At 39.3% G+C, this 15,963-nt stretch overlaps 1 protein-coding gene across 1 annotated transcript in view; it reads left to right on the top strand.

Moving 5' to 3' along the window:
• gfod1 (glucose-fructose oxidoreductase domain containing 1) overlaps positions 1-15,963 on the top strand; it is a 45,572-nt gene extending 29,609 nt beyond the window's left edge. Inside the window, exons 2-3 of the mRNA XM_061922145.1 lie at positions 9,185-9,378; positions 14,316-15,963. Of these exons, the coding sequence (XP_061778129.1) occupies positions 9,185-9,378; positions 14,316-15,038 (917 nt within the window). The 3' untranslated portion in view covers positions 15,039-15,963. The remainder of the gene's footprint in view (positions 1-9,184; positions 9,379-14,315) is intronic.

Here is a 15,963-nt window from a genome sequence, read left to right as displayed (position 1 = left end):
GAGAGTGGTTGCCCCGGGAGATTTTCGGGAGGGGCACTGAACTTCGGGAGTCTCCCGGGAAAATCAGGAGGGTTGGCAAGTATGAGAATAAGCGGTGAATGCGGTGTTACAGCGGCACCACCGCTGTATAATACCGGCAGGCCAGCTGTAATGGTAATTTAATATTGCCTCAAGGGCCAAATGAAATTACACGGCGGGCCAAATTTGGCCCGCGGGCCAGAGTTTGACACCCATGCTGTACATAATAAATACCCCAAGAGGGCAACAGGGACATGAGGTCAGGGGAGGCAGTAACATAAAATAATAATGAATATGTGATCATTAAACATCCATCCATCCATCCGTTTTCTACCGCTTATTCCCTTTGGGGTCGCGGGGGGCGCTGGTGCCTATCTCAGCTACAATGGGGCATAAGGCGGTGTACACCCTGGACAAGTCGCCACCTCATCGCAGGGCATCATTAAACATGTATTTTCTGTATCATTGTAACTGTTTGTTTTTTTTACATTTTCTTAGATACAAATCGGTAAATTTGCACATTTGTATTTGTATATTTTAGATTTAAGCTACAAGCGTTTCCATCTGATTAAGCAAACATACTGATTTTAGGGCATTACGTCATGTTCTGAGTGCACTGCATGAAAACAGATTAGAAACCAGTTTTAGGCAAATTATTTTAAAGGAAATATGGTTTGTGGTTTAGGTTTATTTCAAACATGCATACAGTACTTTTGATTGGAAACACTAAAATTGGCCCTAGTGTGTGAATGTGAGTGTGAATGTTGTCTGTCTTTCTGTGTTGGCCCTGCGATGAGGTGGCGACTTGTCCAGGGTGTACCCCGCCTTCCGCCCGATTGTAGCTGAGATAGGCGCCAGCGCCCCCCGCGACCCCGAAAGGGAATAAGCGGTAGAAAATGGATGGATGGATGGATGGATACAGTACTTTCAGAAACAGATACAGCACAATTTCTAGTTTCTCGTTTCAACATGTTGAAAAAGGAGTAGGAAGACGGCAGAGTTTATTTAATCCGACCCTTTTTCTATTTGTTAGCATTGACTAACACATTTGATTCACTTCCTGTTCTCAATGTATACCCAATTTGTTTAATAAACAACAAATAATAAAGTTATCAAAAAATATATTAAAAAAAATATTAAGTTGTAATTCACATAGTGAGATAAATAAGATTATCTTATTATCAATAAGGTTCAATAAGGTGCCAGGATAAAATGTCCCCTCCAACCAATAACCACACAAACACGCGTCATCATTCCGCGACGTTTTCAACAGGAAACTCGGCGGGAAATTTAAAATTGTAATTTAGTAAACTAAAAAGGCCGTATTGGCATGTGTTGCAATGTTAATATTTCATCATTGATACATAAACTATCGGACTGCGTAGTCGGTAGTAGTGGGTTTCATTAGGCCTTTAAGCTACGAGTAAGGGGACAACACTTTGGACAACCATGAATTAGACAGTAGTTATGTTGTTGCTTAATGATAATGATAAAGTTGATAAAAGTTGTTATGGTTCACTTTCTAGTTGAGTAAAATGTCATTGAAAACATAAGTTCTTAAAGAAAAGGTGGAACAGCCAGTTAGTTAATGCATGTTTAAATCAGCATTTTAACAAACTTCACAGTCAAAGTCAAGTGTGAAAACAGATTTACCATTTAAATGACGAAGGTCCTGACTTTCTGCAAGCCTTCCACATGATGGTTATTTTCCCTGAAAAGTCAATTTTGTACACGCATACAGACATCTGGTCCGACACTATAAATAGATGCTGTTTATTTCACGCGCTTTCCTTGTTTACCTAACACTTCTTACTGTATGTGTAAGATCTACTCAGGCGAAGGTTGTTGTGCTTTTGTCAGCTCAAATTAACCATGGGATGTGTTGATATGTGACATAGTTAGTGTTCATAAGAAGTAGAGTATTGCACCATAACAACACCATAACAATTTCATCAACTTGTTATTAATTCACTCACTGTATTCATCATTACAGCATTATATTTTGACAAAATAAGTCAGTTTTTTCTTGCTTGTTTCTGCAACTTGTTATTCAAGCCTCTCCTTGTCAGATACAGTATTTCCTGTTTATGAATTATTGATGTTGGGGCAACGGCTCCATTATGACTCATTGCACCACTTTAAGACTTTCACCACCAGAGCACTGCTAATTTCAACACAATGTTGTGAAGTGAAGTGAATTATATTTATACAGCGCTTTTCTCTAGTGACTCAAAGCGCTTTACATAGTGAAACCCAAATATTTAAGTTACATTTAAACCAGTGTGGGTGGCACTGGGAGCAGGTGGGTAAAGTGTCTTGCCCAAGGACACAACAGCAGTGACTAGGATGGCAGAAGCGGGAATCGAACCTGCAACCCTCAAGTTGCTGGCACGGCTGCTCTACCAACCGAGCGTAATTATTACCTTCAATAGCAATTAGTGACAACAGACCTCAAAGTATTGAACCTTATAGAATAACATGTGCTCCACCGCTTGTGTCCACATTAAAAAATTAAAAATGTTCAGTTTATGTCGACATGTATTGTTGACTGCATCATTATCACTATAAGCAGCAACATATCTACTAATTACACAACATTAAAACGTGCACAGAGTCCCTTCCTGTTCAGCCTAAAAATAAAAGCATTTCAGTAATAACATACAACAAAATCATAGCAGTAGTGTCTTATAGACAAGAATGTAGAATTCCACATGAAAACACAATAATATAAAAAAAAATATGCACAAATGGAGGAAAACTTTGTCAAAAACCTGCCGCAGTGTTTTCCGTACTTTTATATATTTGTGGTGAGTGGCCACTAGTAAATTTAGGGTCACCACAAATAAATAAAAATATATTTTCTTTTTAAAGATTTAATGAAATGGAACGTTAACATTTCACATTGCAAGTGATGTATGTGCTTCTAATCATGTTCAACAAAACATTGACCATGTTATTTGCATTTAAAAAAAAAAAATACTATAGGATCTAGGACAGAGCTGGGCAAATATTTTGACATGGAGAGAAAACAATTTGTCTCAGGGTTCAAGGTGTATGTGTGAATAAATTATATGTACACATCTGCTGTACAGAATGTATGTTTGGGTCCCTTATTTTGAGGAACACTAATACCAAAAGTCACAATTTCCGATAGAGTTCTAAAAAAGTTATGACAGACCACCTCAAAAAAACTAAATGGAATTTTATTGTCTGTTTTTCTATTGAATGGGGCACCCAAAATGTACATTAAAATAAAGAAAGTGGGATTTTCCATATTAACTATGAACAATAAAACACAAAATTTTAACAACATATGAACTTCGCTCCTCTTTTACTTCTCAGACCAGCTCCTCAATAGTTGTGTATCTTTTACAATTTAGCAAAACACAACGAAAATGTAAAAAAAATAACACGTTCGCTTGACCGCTCTGTGTTAAAGCTTCACAACAAACAAAGAAACACCGGCTGTGTCTCGGTGCTAAAGACAGCTGCAATCCACCGCTTTCCACCAACAGCATTGTTCTTTATAGTCTCCATTATTAAATAAACAAATTGCAAAAGATTCAGAAACACAGATGTCCAAAATACTGTGTAATTATGCGGTCAAAGCAGACGACTTTTGGCTGCGAGTGGTGCAGCGCTAATATTTCCTAACAGTCCGTCATCATTCCATGACGTTTTCAACAAGAAACTCGCGGGAAATTTAAAATTGCAATTTAGTAAACTAAAAAGGCCGTATTGGCATGTGTTGCAATGTTAATATTTCATCATTGATGTATAAACCATCAGACTGCGTGGTCGGTAGTAGTAGGTTTCAGTAGGCCTTTAAAAGGTGGGGAGCAGCTGAACACTGGGTGGGGGGTGGGAGGGGGGTGGGGGGGACTAGGCTCTTGGGGAGGGAGTCCAGATTGATGGCAAGAAAAAAAAACTCGATAGCCATCGGCACAAATATACATGTTGCATAGAAACCGCAAAACTTGGAACATCAAAAAAAGCGCGCATCATCCTTCCATCGCCCCAGGTGGTTTAAGGCCAGGGATGGGTGTGTGTGTGTGCATATGCACATTGTCCAGGGTGTACGTGTGCCTATAGGCCTGGAGTCTTCTGCTGCAGACATTACGAGCCATAACAACTTTACAACTATTGTATAAAAAAGTAATATTTGTTCATATTTTCTTTATGTGTGCTGGGCAACAGAAGGTGACAAAGAAAATTGTTGTGTTTGTGTAAGTGTTGTGTATCGCATGTAGGTTAGAGTTTGTGGGCTGCAGCATGTTATTCAGATCTGGGTCAAAAGGATTAGTTTCCTAGCTTGGCCAATTGCTTCTACTGGCAGATTAGAATGTGAAGTTTCACTTTCACTTTCACCCTCCAGCCAGCATTGACTGTAAGAAAGACAACAGTATCGAAATGTTGTATATTATAGTTCATTGAAGAAATACTAGATATGAGGCAGATATACCCACAGTACTAACATCCCAGCAACAGTTTAGAAGTCAGTGCACAATTATACAACACAGTACACACTGTATAACACATGCCACATGAGCAACACGAGTTCCAGTTTATTTTATTCTAGACAAGAATACCCGGTTGCATTTGAGCACAGACTCAAGTTAACAGTTAGAAAAAGGAGTAGGAAGAAGCAATAAGCACACATAACACACTACTACATACTACAGTACACACATTACATTACACACCTTTGTTGTGACATTTTAATGTTCTTTGAGCCCTTTTTTTCCTTTAATCTTTCTTGTTTTCATGTGTTTTTACACATTTGTGTACTTTTTGAATCTGCACTGCAACTATATACTTTCCCCATCCATCCATCCATTTTCTACCGCTTATTCCCTTTCGGGGTCGCGGGGGGCGCTGGCGCCTATCTCAGCTACAATCGTGAATGTGAGTGTGAGTGTTGTCTGTCTATCTGTGTTGGCCCTGCGATGAGTTGGCGACTTGTCCAGGGTGTACCCCGCCTTCCGCCCGATTGTAGCTGAGATATACTTTCCCCATTGTGGGATAAAGTCTGTCCTATCCTATCCTATCCTATCCTATCCTATCCCATTACATACACACCACACTACAGTACACTACACATTACACACAATACATGACACGTTACACACACACACTACAGTACATTTGGTTGTTTCTACAAGGGGTGTTTTTTCAGTGGTTTACTTCACAGCTTTTTAAAGAAGACGTGGTAAAGTACTTTAGACAAATGGCAGCTTCAAAAAAATAAAGAATAAAAACGTGTTTTTGAGCCTGCAAAGCTAACACTCTGTTGTGAGCAGAAAAATCTCACAAAGTACAATAAATAAAACATTTTTTTTCTTTTGATTGCAAAGCGCACAGAATATTTTTATTTTGAGTTGAGATTAATTTTCAAAAGTCTGCTCCTCTGTCTCAGATTTAAAAACGTTCCTGCTTGTGACCATCAATCAATCAATCAATCAATCAATCAATGTTCATTTATATAGCCCCTCAATCACAAGTGTCTCAAAGGGCCGCACAAGCCACAACGACATCCGCAGTACGGAGCCCACATAAGGACAAGGAAAAACTCACCCCAGTGGGACGTCGGTGACAGTGACTATGAGAAACCTTGGAGAGGACCGCATATGTGGGCGCCCCCACTCTAGGGGAGACCGAAAGCAATGGATGTCGAGCGGGTCTGACATGATATTGTGAAAGTCCATTCCATAGTGGATCTAACATAACAGTGAGAGTCACAAAGTTTTATGAGTTTGAAAAAAGTGTTGATGCTAACACACACATTAGAAAATATCCGCCTTATTATTATACCCACACTAAAAGTGTGATGAGATACTGGGACATGTTGGCGTCCACCGACAAATAATCCCGAGGAGGAGTTCCATCAGGGTGTAAAAAAGACAATTAATAGCCATATTTATTGTTTTAATTGTGTAGTTAATAATCACATTGGTTTATAACCAGATGATAACCAACCATTTCCTGGTCTGTCACTTGCCAATTAAAAATGTTCAGTTAACTGTCTACTACAGGGGTCGGCAACCCGCGGCTCTGGATGCGGCTCTGCAGCGCCGCCCTAGTGGCTCTCTGGAGCTTTTTCCAAAATATATGAAATGTTGAAATGAGGGTAAAAAAATATTTTTTTTTGTTTTAATTTGGTTTTTGTAGGAGGACAAACATGACACAAACCTCCCTAATTGCTATACAGCACACTGTTTATATCAAACATGCTTCACTGATTCGAGTATTTGGCGAGTGCCGTTATGTCCTACTAATTTTGGCGGTCCTTGAACTCATCCTAGTTTCTTTACATGCATAACTTTCTCCGACAAGATTTATGCCACTTCTTTTTCAGTCTGATTTTGTCCACCAAACTTATAACGCTGTGCATGAATGCACAAAGGTGAGGTTTGTTGATGTTATTGACTTATGTGGAGTGCTAATCAGACATATTTGGTCACTGCATGACTGCAAGCTAATCGATGCTAACATGCTATTTAGGCTACCTATATGTACATATTGCATCATTATGCCTCATTTGCAGCTATATTTCAGCTCATTTAGTTTCCTTTAAGTCCTCATAATTGAATTGATATCTCATGACACACTATCTGTATGTAATATGGCTTTTAATTATTTGTGGCTCCAGACAGATTTTTTTTGTTTTTTTTGGTCCAATATGGCTCTTTCAACATTTTGGGTTGCCGACCACTTGTCTAGTAGAAAAAGAAGGCACTAAGTTTACAAAACTCACAAATGAAAGCAGAGAAAAACTCCAATTCAAAAAAGACAAGTATCCATCTAACCCAGGCCTGGGCAATTATTTTAAATCTGGGGCCAAATTTAGAGAAAAAAATGTCTCTGGGGGCCGGTGTATCTATTTTTAGGAACACTAATACAAAACCTCGCAATAATGTCAGATCGAATGCTAAAAACGTTGTGACAGACCACCTTAAAAAACGGAATGCAATTTTAAATTTTTTTACTGAATGAGACACCCGGAATGTACAAGAAAATAAAGAATGTAGGATTTACAATATTAACTATTAAGGATAAAACACTGAATATTGACAACATATGAACGTCACACCCACTATCCATCCACATATTTTACAATCAAGCAAAACAGAACAAAAATGCAACAAACAGCGAAATATGAATGCAAATAGTAAAATAAAATAAAAAAACCTAAAATCTGATATTTATGAATGTATTGTAAAAATCTCCTTTTGGGTCTGTCCCTGACACCCGCATTTCAGGCTCTGGAAACACTCTGTGGAAACACTCCTCACCCACACTGCTTGGTGCCTCGTCTGAGCTGCTGTGACTTAGATAACCAAAGTAATTAATTAGATTACCATAGTAACTAGCATATCATGCAAAAGCGCAGATTTCAACCATTGAAATACTTTGTTTAGTTCAAGACTTACGGTCATTATAAAACATGAGTGCACATCATAATGGCAGCTACAGTTTCCATCTTAAAGATCTAAAAAAAATACAAACCTTGTTTCCATATGAGTTTGGAAGTTGTGTTAGATGTAAATATAAACGGAATACTATGATTTGCAAATCATTTTCAACCCATATTCAGTTGAATATGTTACAAAGACAACATATTTGATGTTCAAACTGATCAAAAAAATTTTTTTTTTTGCAAATAATCATTAACTTTAGAATTTGATGCCAGCAACACGTGACAAAGAAGTTGGGAAAAGTGGCAATAAATAGTGATAAAGTTGAGGAATCTTCATCAAACACTTATTTGGAACATCCCACAGGTGTGCAGGCTAATTGGGAACAGGTGGGTGCCATGATTGGGTATAAAATCAGCATCCATGAAATGCGAAGTAATTCACAAACAAGGATGAGGCGAGGGTCACCAATTTGTAAGCAAATTGTCGAACAGTTTTAGAACAACATTTCTGAACAAACTATTGCAAGGAATTTAAGGATTTTACTATCTACGGTCCGTAAAATCTTCAAAAGTTTCAGAGAATCTGGAGAAATCACTGCACGTAAGCAATGATATTACCGACCTTTGATCCCTCAGGCGGTACTGCATCAAAAACCGACATCAGTGTGGAAAGGACATCACCACATGGGCTCAGGAACACTTCATAAAACCACTGTCAGTAACTACAGCTGGTCGCTACATCTGTAAGTGCAAGTTAAAACTCTGCTATGCAAAGCAAAACCCATTTATCAAAAACACCAAGGAACACTGCTGGCTTGGCTGGTCCCGAGCTCATCTAGGATGGACTGATGCAAAGTGGAAAAGTGTTCTGTGGTCTGACGAGTCCACATTTCAAATTATATTTTGAAACTGTGGACGTGGTGTCCTCTGGAACAAAGAGGAAAATAACCATCCGGATTGTTATAGGTGCAAAGTTCAAAAGTCAGCATCTGTGATGGTATGGGGGTGTATTAGGGCTCAAAGCATGGGTAACTTACACATCTGTGAAGGCACCATATGGTCCATACAGGTTTTGGAGCAACATATGTTATCATCCAAGCAACGTTATCATGGGCGCCCCTGCTTATTTCAGCAAGACAATGCCAAGCCACGTGTTACAACAGCATGGTTTCGTAGTAAAAGAGTGCCGGTACTTTCCTGGCCCGCCTGCACTCCAGACCTGTCTCCCATCAGAAATGTATGGCGCATTATGAAGCGTAAAATACGACAGCGGAGACTGTTGAACGACTGAAGCTGTACATAAAACCAGAATGAGAAAGAATTCCACTTTCAAAGCTTCAACAAATAGTTTCCTCAGTTCCCAAATGTTTATTGAGTGTTGTTAAAAGAAAAGGTGATGTAACACAGTGGTGAACATGCCCTTTCCCAAACTACTTTGGCACATGTTGCAGCCATGAAATTCTAAGTTTATTATTATTTGCAAAAAAAAATAAAGTTTATGAGTTTGAACATCAAATATCTTGTCTTTGTGGCATATTCAACTGAATATGGGTTGAAAAGGATTTGCAAATCATTGTATTCCGTTTATATTTACATCCAACACAATTTCCCAACTCATATGGAAACGGGGTTTGTATTTGGGAATGTTCGGCGGGCCAGATTGAAAAGCTTAACGCCCGCATGTGGCCCCCGGGCCTTACTTTGCCCAGATCTGATCTAACCAAAAGCCAACGTGTGTTTTTGTTGCAGGTATTGGAAAGAACGTCATCTGTGATCGCACAGCAACACCCCTTGATGCTTTTCGTATGATGTCTGCTGCTCAGTACTACCCTAAACTGCTAAGCATTATGGGTAATGTCTTACGCTTCCTGCCAGCCTTTGTTCGCATGAAGGAGCTGTTCGAGGAAGGATACATAGGAGAGCTTCTTGTTTGTGAGGCACAGGTATGTCAAATATTCATTTATTTATCCAAATGCACTCAAAGAAAATATAAACACCTCTTTTGTTTTCAGTCCCATTTTTCATGAGCTGGACTAAAACAATGTCACACTTTCTTTAAAATATTGTTGACAAAGGTGTGTAAATGTGTCAATCAATTGTCTTTTGCTGAAATGATCATCACCTCACAGGTGTATTGTATCAATATGCTAATTAGACAACAGGATTATTACACAGGTGTGCATTAGATAAGTCATAAAAATTATTTATAAAATGTGCAGTTTTGCTGCATTAGATTGTGTGTGGTTATTGTCTTGTGGGACATCATTTACAGTATATTATATTTTGCATACATATATGTACACAGTATGATGTTATATTGTGCATTCATCTACTGATATGGACAGTATGAAAACATTGTAAATGGGTTATACTTGTGTAGCGCTTTTCTACCTTTTTAAGGAACTCGAAGCGCTTTGACACTATTTCCACATTCACCCATTCACACACATTCACACACTGATGGCGGGAGCTGCCATGCAAGGCACTAACCACGACCCATCAGGAGCAAGGGTGAAGTGTCTTGCTCAAGGACACAACGGACGTGACTAGGATGGTAGAAGGTGGGGATTGAACCAGAAACCCTCAGGTTGCTGGTTCAATGTTGTACATGTACATGTATACAGTACATCTGGAAAGTATTCACGGCGCTTCGCCTTTTCCACATTTCATGTTCATTCCGAAATTCAATTAATCAAATTTTGTCCTCAAAATTCTACAGACAATATCCCACAAAGACAATGTGAAAAGTGTTTTTCACAAAGGTTTTTGGCAAATTTATGAAAAATAAAAAAATCACATGTACGTAAGTACTTTCAGCATTTTGCTTAATACTAATGCACCTTTGGCAGCAATTACAGTCTCAAGTCTTTTTGAATACGATGCCACAAGCTTGGCAAACCTATCTTTGGCCATTTTCAACCATTCCTCTTTTCCATCCGTATTTACAGCATCTCTCAAGCTCCATCAGATTGGATAAGGAACATTTGTTTTCATCCAGGATGTCTTTTAGTCTAGTCAGGGAGGTAACCGAGAACCCGATTGTCACTCTGTCTGAGTGACAGCTCTCTACGATTTTTTTTGGATAAAGTGCAGGGATCTACTCTACTGCATTGTTAATTTTTTTGCTCGTATCTGATCTAGTCCCCATGTGTAGTGAGAGAGTTTGCGCTGCTTGCTGTACAAAAGCCATCTTGGCTTGTTTGACCACCACTGTTTTTCACTTCCAGGATGAAGTCACATGTCAGAATACAAACAATACCATCCCTAAAGAGAAGCAAGGTGGTTACAGCATCATGCCATGGGGTTGTTTTTAGTGACAGGAACTGGGAGACTAGTCAGGATGGAGGGAAAGATGAATACAGCAATGTACAGACACATCCTGGATGAAAACCAACGTTTCTCATCCAAACGGATGGCGATTAAAAGTGCTGCAAAGAGAAATGAGCAAAATTGCTCAAAGATAGGTGTGTCAACAATGTAGCATCGTATTCAAGAGGACTTGAGGCTGTAATTTACGTTGACACAAGCGTGTGAACAATCCATGTTGAGTTTATGTCAACATGAACAAAGATAAGTGTGTGAACCATCCATGTTGTGTTCATGTCAACATAAACCGATATAAGCATGTTCATAATCATGTTTACCGTATTTTTCGGAGTATAAGTCGCTCCGGAGTATAAGTCGAACCTGCCGAAAATGCATAATAAAGAAGGAAAAAAACATATATAAGTCGCACTGGAGTATAAGTCTCATTTTTTGGGGAAATTTATTTGATAAAACCCAACAACAGGCTGAATAAGTGTACGTTATATGAAGCATAAATAACCAACTGAGAAGGTGCCTGGTATGTTAACGTAACATATTATGGTAAGAGTCATTCAAATAACTATAACATATAGAACATGCTATACGTTTACCAAACAATCTGTCACTCCTAATCGCTAAACCCCATGAAATCTTATACGTCTAGTTTCTTACGTGAATGAGCTAAATAATATAATTTGATATTTTAGTAATGTGTTAATCATTTCACACATAAGTCGCTCCTGAGTATAAGTCGCACCCCCAGCCAAACTATGAAAAAAAACTGCGACTTATAGTCCGAAAAATACGGTATGTCAACAAGAGAGATTGAAGTGTGTGAATCATCTGTTGTTTATGTAGACATAAATGGACAAAAGTGTGTGAACAATAGCTGTTGTGTTTATGTTGACATCAACAGACATAAGCATGTTAACAGCCCATCTTATGTTTATGTTGACATAAACCGACATAAGCGTGTAAACAATCCATGTTGCATTCATGTCGACGTAAACCGGCATAAACGTGTGAACAATCCATGTTGGATTTATGTTGACATACACAGACTGAAGCTTGTAACAAATCTGTGTGTTGTTTACTGCAGTGGTTCTCAAATGGGGGTACGCGTATCCCTGGGGGTACTTGAAGGTTTACCAAGGGGTACATGAGATTTTTTTTTAATATTCTAAAAATAACAATTCAAAAATCCTTTATAAATATATTTATTGCATAATACTTCAACAAAATAAACACTGTGAAAAGAAATGCAGTAATGCAATATTCAGTGTTGACAGCTAGATTTTTTGTGGACAAGTTCCATAAATATTGATGTTAAAGATTAATTTTTATGTGAAGAAATGTTTAGAATTAAAGGCCTACTGAAATGAGATTTTCTCATTTAAACGTGGATAGCAGGTCCATTCTATGTGTCATACTTGACCATTTCGCGATATTGCCATATTTTTGCTGAAAGGATTTAGTAGAGAACATCCACGATAAAGTTTGCAACTTTCGGTGCTAAGAGAAAAGCCCTGCTTCTACCGAAGTCGCAGACAATGACGTCACATGATGATGGCTCCTCACATATTCACATTGTTTCTAATGGGAGCCTCCAACAAAAACAGCTATTCGGACCGAGAAAACGACAATTTCCCCATTAATTTGAGCGAGGATGAAAGATTGGTGTTTGCGGTTATTGATAGGGACGGACTAGAACAAAAAATAATAATAAACGAGTTAAAAAAAAACTGGAGAAAAGCCCTGAAGTCGCAGACAATGACATCACACGTGTGGGGGCTCCTCACATCCTCACGAGGATGAAAGATTTGTGTTTGAGGATATTGATAGCGACGGACCAGAAGAAAAAAAACGCGATTGCATTGGGACGGATTCAGATGTTTTTAGACACATTTACTAGTATAATTCTGGGAAATCCCTTATCTTTCTATTGTGTTGCTAGTGTTTTAGTGAGTTTAACAGTACCTGATAGTCGGAGGGGTTTGTCCACGGGTGTCTTGACGCCAATGTCTCAGCGAAGTCAACGGCAGCTTTATGGACGGGGCAAGCTCAGCTGATCTCCGGTAAGAAGCGACTTTTTACCACAATTTTCTCACCGAAACCTGCTGGTTGACATTTGGCAGGGATCCATGTACGCTTGACCGCGCTCTGATCCATAGTAAACTTTCACCTCCAGGAATTTTAAACAAGGAATCACCGTGTGTTTGTGTGGCTAAAGGCTAAAGCTTCCCACCTCCATCTTTCTACTTTGACTTCTCCAATATTAGTTGAACAAATTGCAAAAGATTCAGCAACACAGTGTTAAGTTGACTAGGGAAGGAGACGGCACAGCAACGGGATGTCAAATTCAATAGGTTTATTGAATACTTGATGAATACGTGGAGTGTGTATGCTACTATGTGTCTGCATGAATGACTATGTGTGGAATTACCATATGTAAATACAGTGAGGTTTGTTGGGGTGCGTGTTGGATGTTCAGCGTCCAAATCCGAGTGGGGTAGAAGCCAGGGGAAGTCCAAGGTCCAAGCGGGGATCAAAGGCAGGAGAGGGGGGTCCGAAAGTCCAAAGTTAGGTCGAGGATCCAGGAAGGCAAACAGGTCCAGGAGGGAAACCACAGTGGTGATACGAGCACCGTGGGAAGAGCGGGAGAAACAGGGATCAGGGGAACAAAAAGGCAACAAGGAAACAGGCAACGAGCAAGATCAGGAGGTCTGTCAGAGACGTGCAGCTTACGAGTAGTAGATTACGTTCCCACGTGGAAGAGTCAGCGTCGACCGTTCTTATACTGCCGTCATTCATCCATGCCAGGTGTGTCAGTCGTTGATTGCCGCAAGCTGCGGCGTAGAGTGGGGGCGGTCTGCCTAATGAGCGCTGGGGGCGTGTCTGGTGTCTCCAGAGGAGCTTCTGCGTGCTCCAACAGCAGAGGGCAGCATGGAGTGTGTGTGTGACACAAAACACAGATCTCAAATACTGTGTAATTATGCCGTTAAAGCAGACGACTTTTAGCTGTGTGTGTGTGCAGCGCTCATGTTTCCTAACACGCGACGTTTTCAAGAAAAAACTCCCGGGAAATTTAAAATTGCAATTTAGTAAACTAAAAAGACCGTATTGGCATGTGTTGCAATGTTAATATTTCATCATTGATATATAAACTATCAGACTGCGTGGTGGGTAGTAGTGGGTTTCAGTAGGCCTTTAAGTTGATGATTACTTCTATGTGTAGAAAACTTTATTTATAATTGAATCACTTGCTTATTTTTCAACAAGTTTTGAGTTATTTTTATATATTTTTTTCCAAATCGTTCAAGAAAGACCACTACAAATGAGCAATATGTTGCACTGATATACAATTTAATGAATCAGAAACTGATGACATAGTACTGTATTTTACTTCTTTATCTTTTTTGTTCAACCAAAAATACTTTGCTCTGATTAGGGGGTACTTTAATTAAAAAAACAGGGGGTACATCACTGAAAAAAGGTTGAGAACCACTGTTTTACTGTATATCGACATAGACGGGACCGACTGAAACGTGTGAACAATTACTGTTTGTTGTTTCAGGTGCACAGTGGAAGTCTGCTAGGCAAGAAGTACAACTGGAGCTGTGATGACCTGATGGGTGGCGGCGGCCTGCACTCAGTAGGAAGTTACATCATCGACCTGCTCACCTTCTTGACGGGTCAACGGGCGTCCAAAGTTCACGGCTTCTTGAAAACCTTTGTCAAGCAGACAGAAAACATCAAAGGCATCCGTCAGATCACCAGCGATGACTTCTGCACGTTCCAGATGGTTCTAGAAGGAGGCGCATGCTGCACCGTCACACTAAACTTCAATGTTCCTGGAGAGTTCCGTCAAGAAGTGATGGTGGTGGGGACGGTCGGCAGATTGACGGTCAAAGGGGTGGACCTGTTTGGGCAGAAGAACAATGGCGGTCATGAACTCCTCCTCAGAGACACAACACCTCTTGAAAAAGCTTCGTTACCGGAAAAAGCCTTCAGTGACATCCCTGCGCCGTACCTGACCGGAATGATCAGAATGATCCAGGCGGTGAGGCTGGCCTTTCAGGACCAGGAGGACAGGAGGACATGGGACAGCATGCCTTTGACGATGGCCGCCACTTTTGAGGATTGTCTTCATGCTCTTTGTGTTGTAGACACCATCAAGAAGTCCAACCAATGTGGAGAATGGCAGAGCATCAACGTCATGACGGAAGAACCTGAGGTCAGCCCGGCGTATCTGATCAGTGAGGCCATGCGGCGAAGTCGAATGTCGCTCTACTGTTAGAATCTTACTGTAGCTAAGAATGATGGGAGAATCTTACTGTAGCAAAGGATCATGGGAGAATCTTGAAAGGATCATGGGAGAAATATGATGTTCATGACATCAACATGTTTGCTGCTGTCAAACTAGTGACTGAGTCTTCTTGCAGAAATAATAACAAGCAATCACAACTTTATTTATAAAGATGCCTTTTTCCCATCTAAAAGCTTTCATACGATGAATTAAAAATTATTGATACTTAGTGAACATGAAAGCACACACTTGTTTATGTTACATGTTTACTCCAGGGGTGTCCAAAGTCGGGCCCAAGATTGTTTTTATTCCTCCTCTGCATGTTCTAAAAGTAAAATTTAACAAAAAACACTTTTTAAAAATGCAGTCACTTTTAAGTGCAGGAAATCGTCAAATTTGTAATCTTGTGAGATATTGTTTTTTTAATTGTGTGATAGAAAGGTCGCTACGAATCATTTTCAAAGCATTAGGTTAAAATAATTGGTTATTTTTAAACAAAACAAAGAATGAAGTAGAGTAATAATAAAGTCGAAAATTCAGTCAAAATATTATGAAAATAAAACTGTAATTTTACGAGAACATTTTGAAAAAGGTGTGAAAGAAAAGAAAACAATAACAGCAAAAGTGTAATAATAATAAGGTTTTTTCAGCAATAACAAATCTGAGACACAGGATGATGATGTTTTTAAAGGTACAGTCATACAAGGCGATAGCAGCCACAAATATGTACCCTGCCGGGGAATGTATTGTTATAAATGTTGTTTAATGTGGCCACTTTTTGTATTTCCCAGAATGTTTTTTACTCCCGATAGCGACCACTAATAGAAAAATCTTTGCAATATGATGCATGATATTAAGAGATAGTCTTTCCCCCACCGAAAAAAACGCTAAACTATATATATATATATATATATAT

The sequence above is a fragment of the Nerophis ophidion genome, linkage group LG15 (assembly GCF_033978795.1).
Source record: "Nerophis ophidion isolate RoL-2023_Sa linkage group LG15, RoL_Noph_v1.0, whole genome shotgun sequence".
In the NCBI taxonomy this organism is placed as follows: Eukaryota; Metazoa; Chordata; class Actinopteri; order Syngnathiformes; family Syngnathidae; genus Nerophis; species Nerophis ophidion.
Note: the sequence above shows the minus strand (reverse complement) of the source record. Positions and strands in the feature narration are given on the sequence as shown.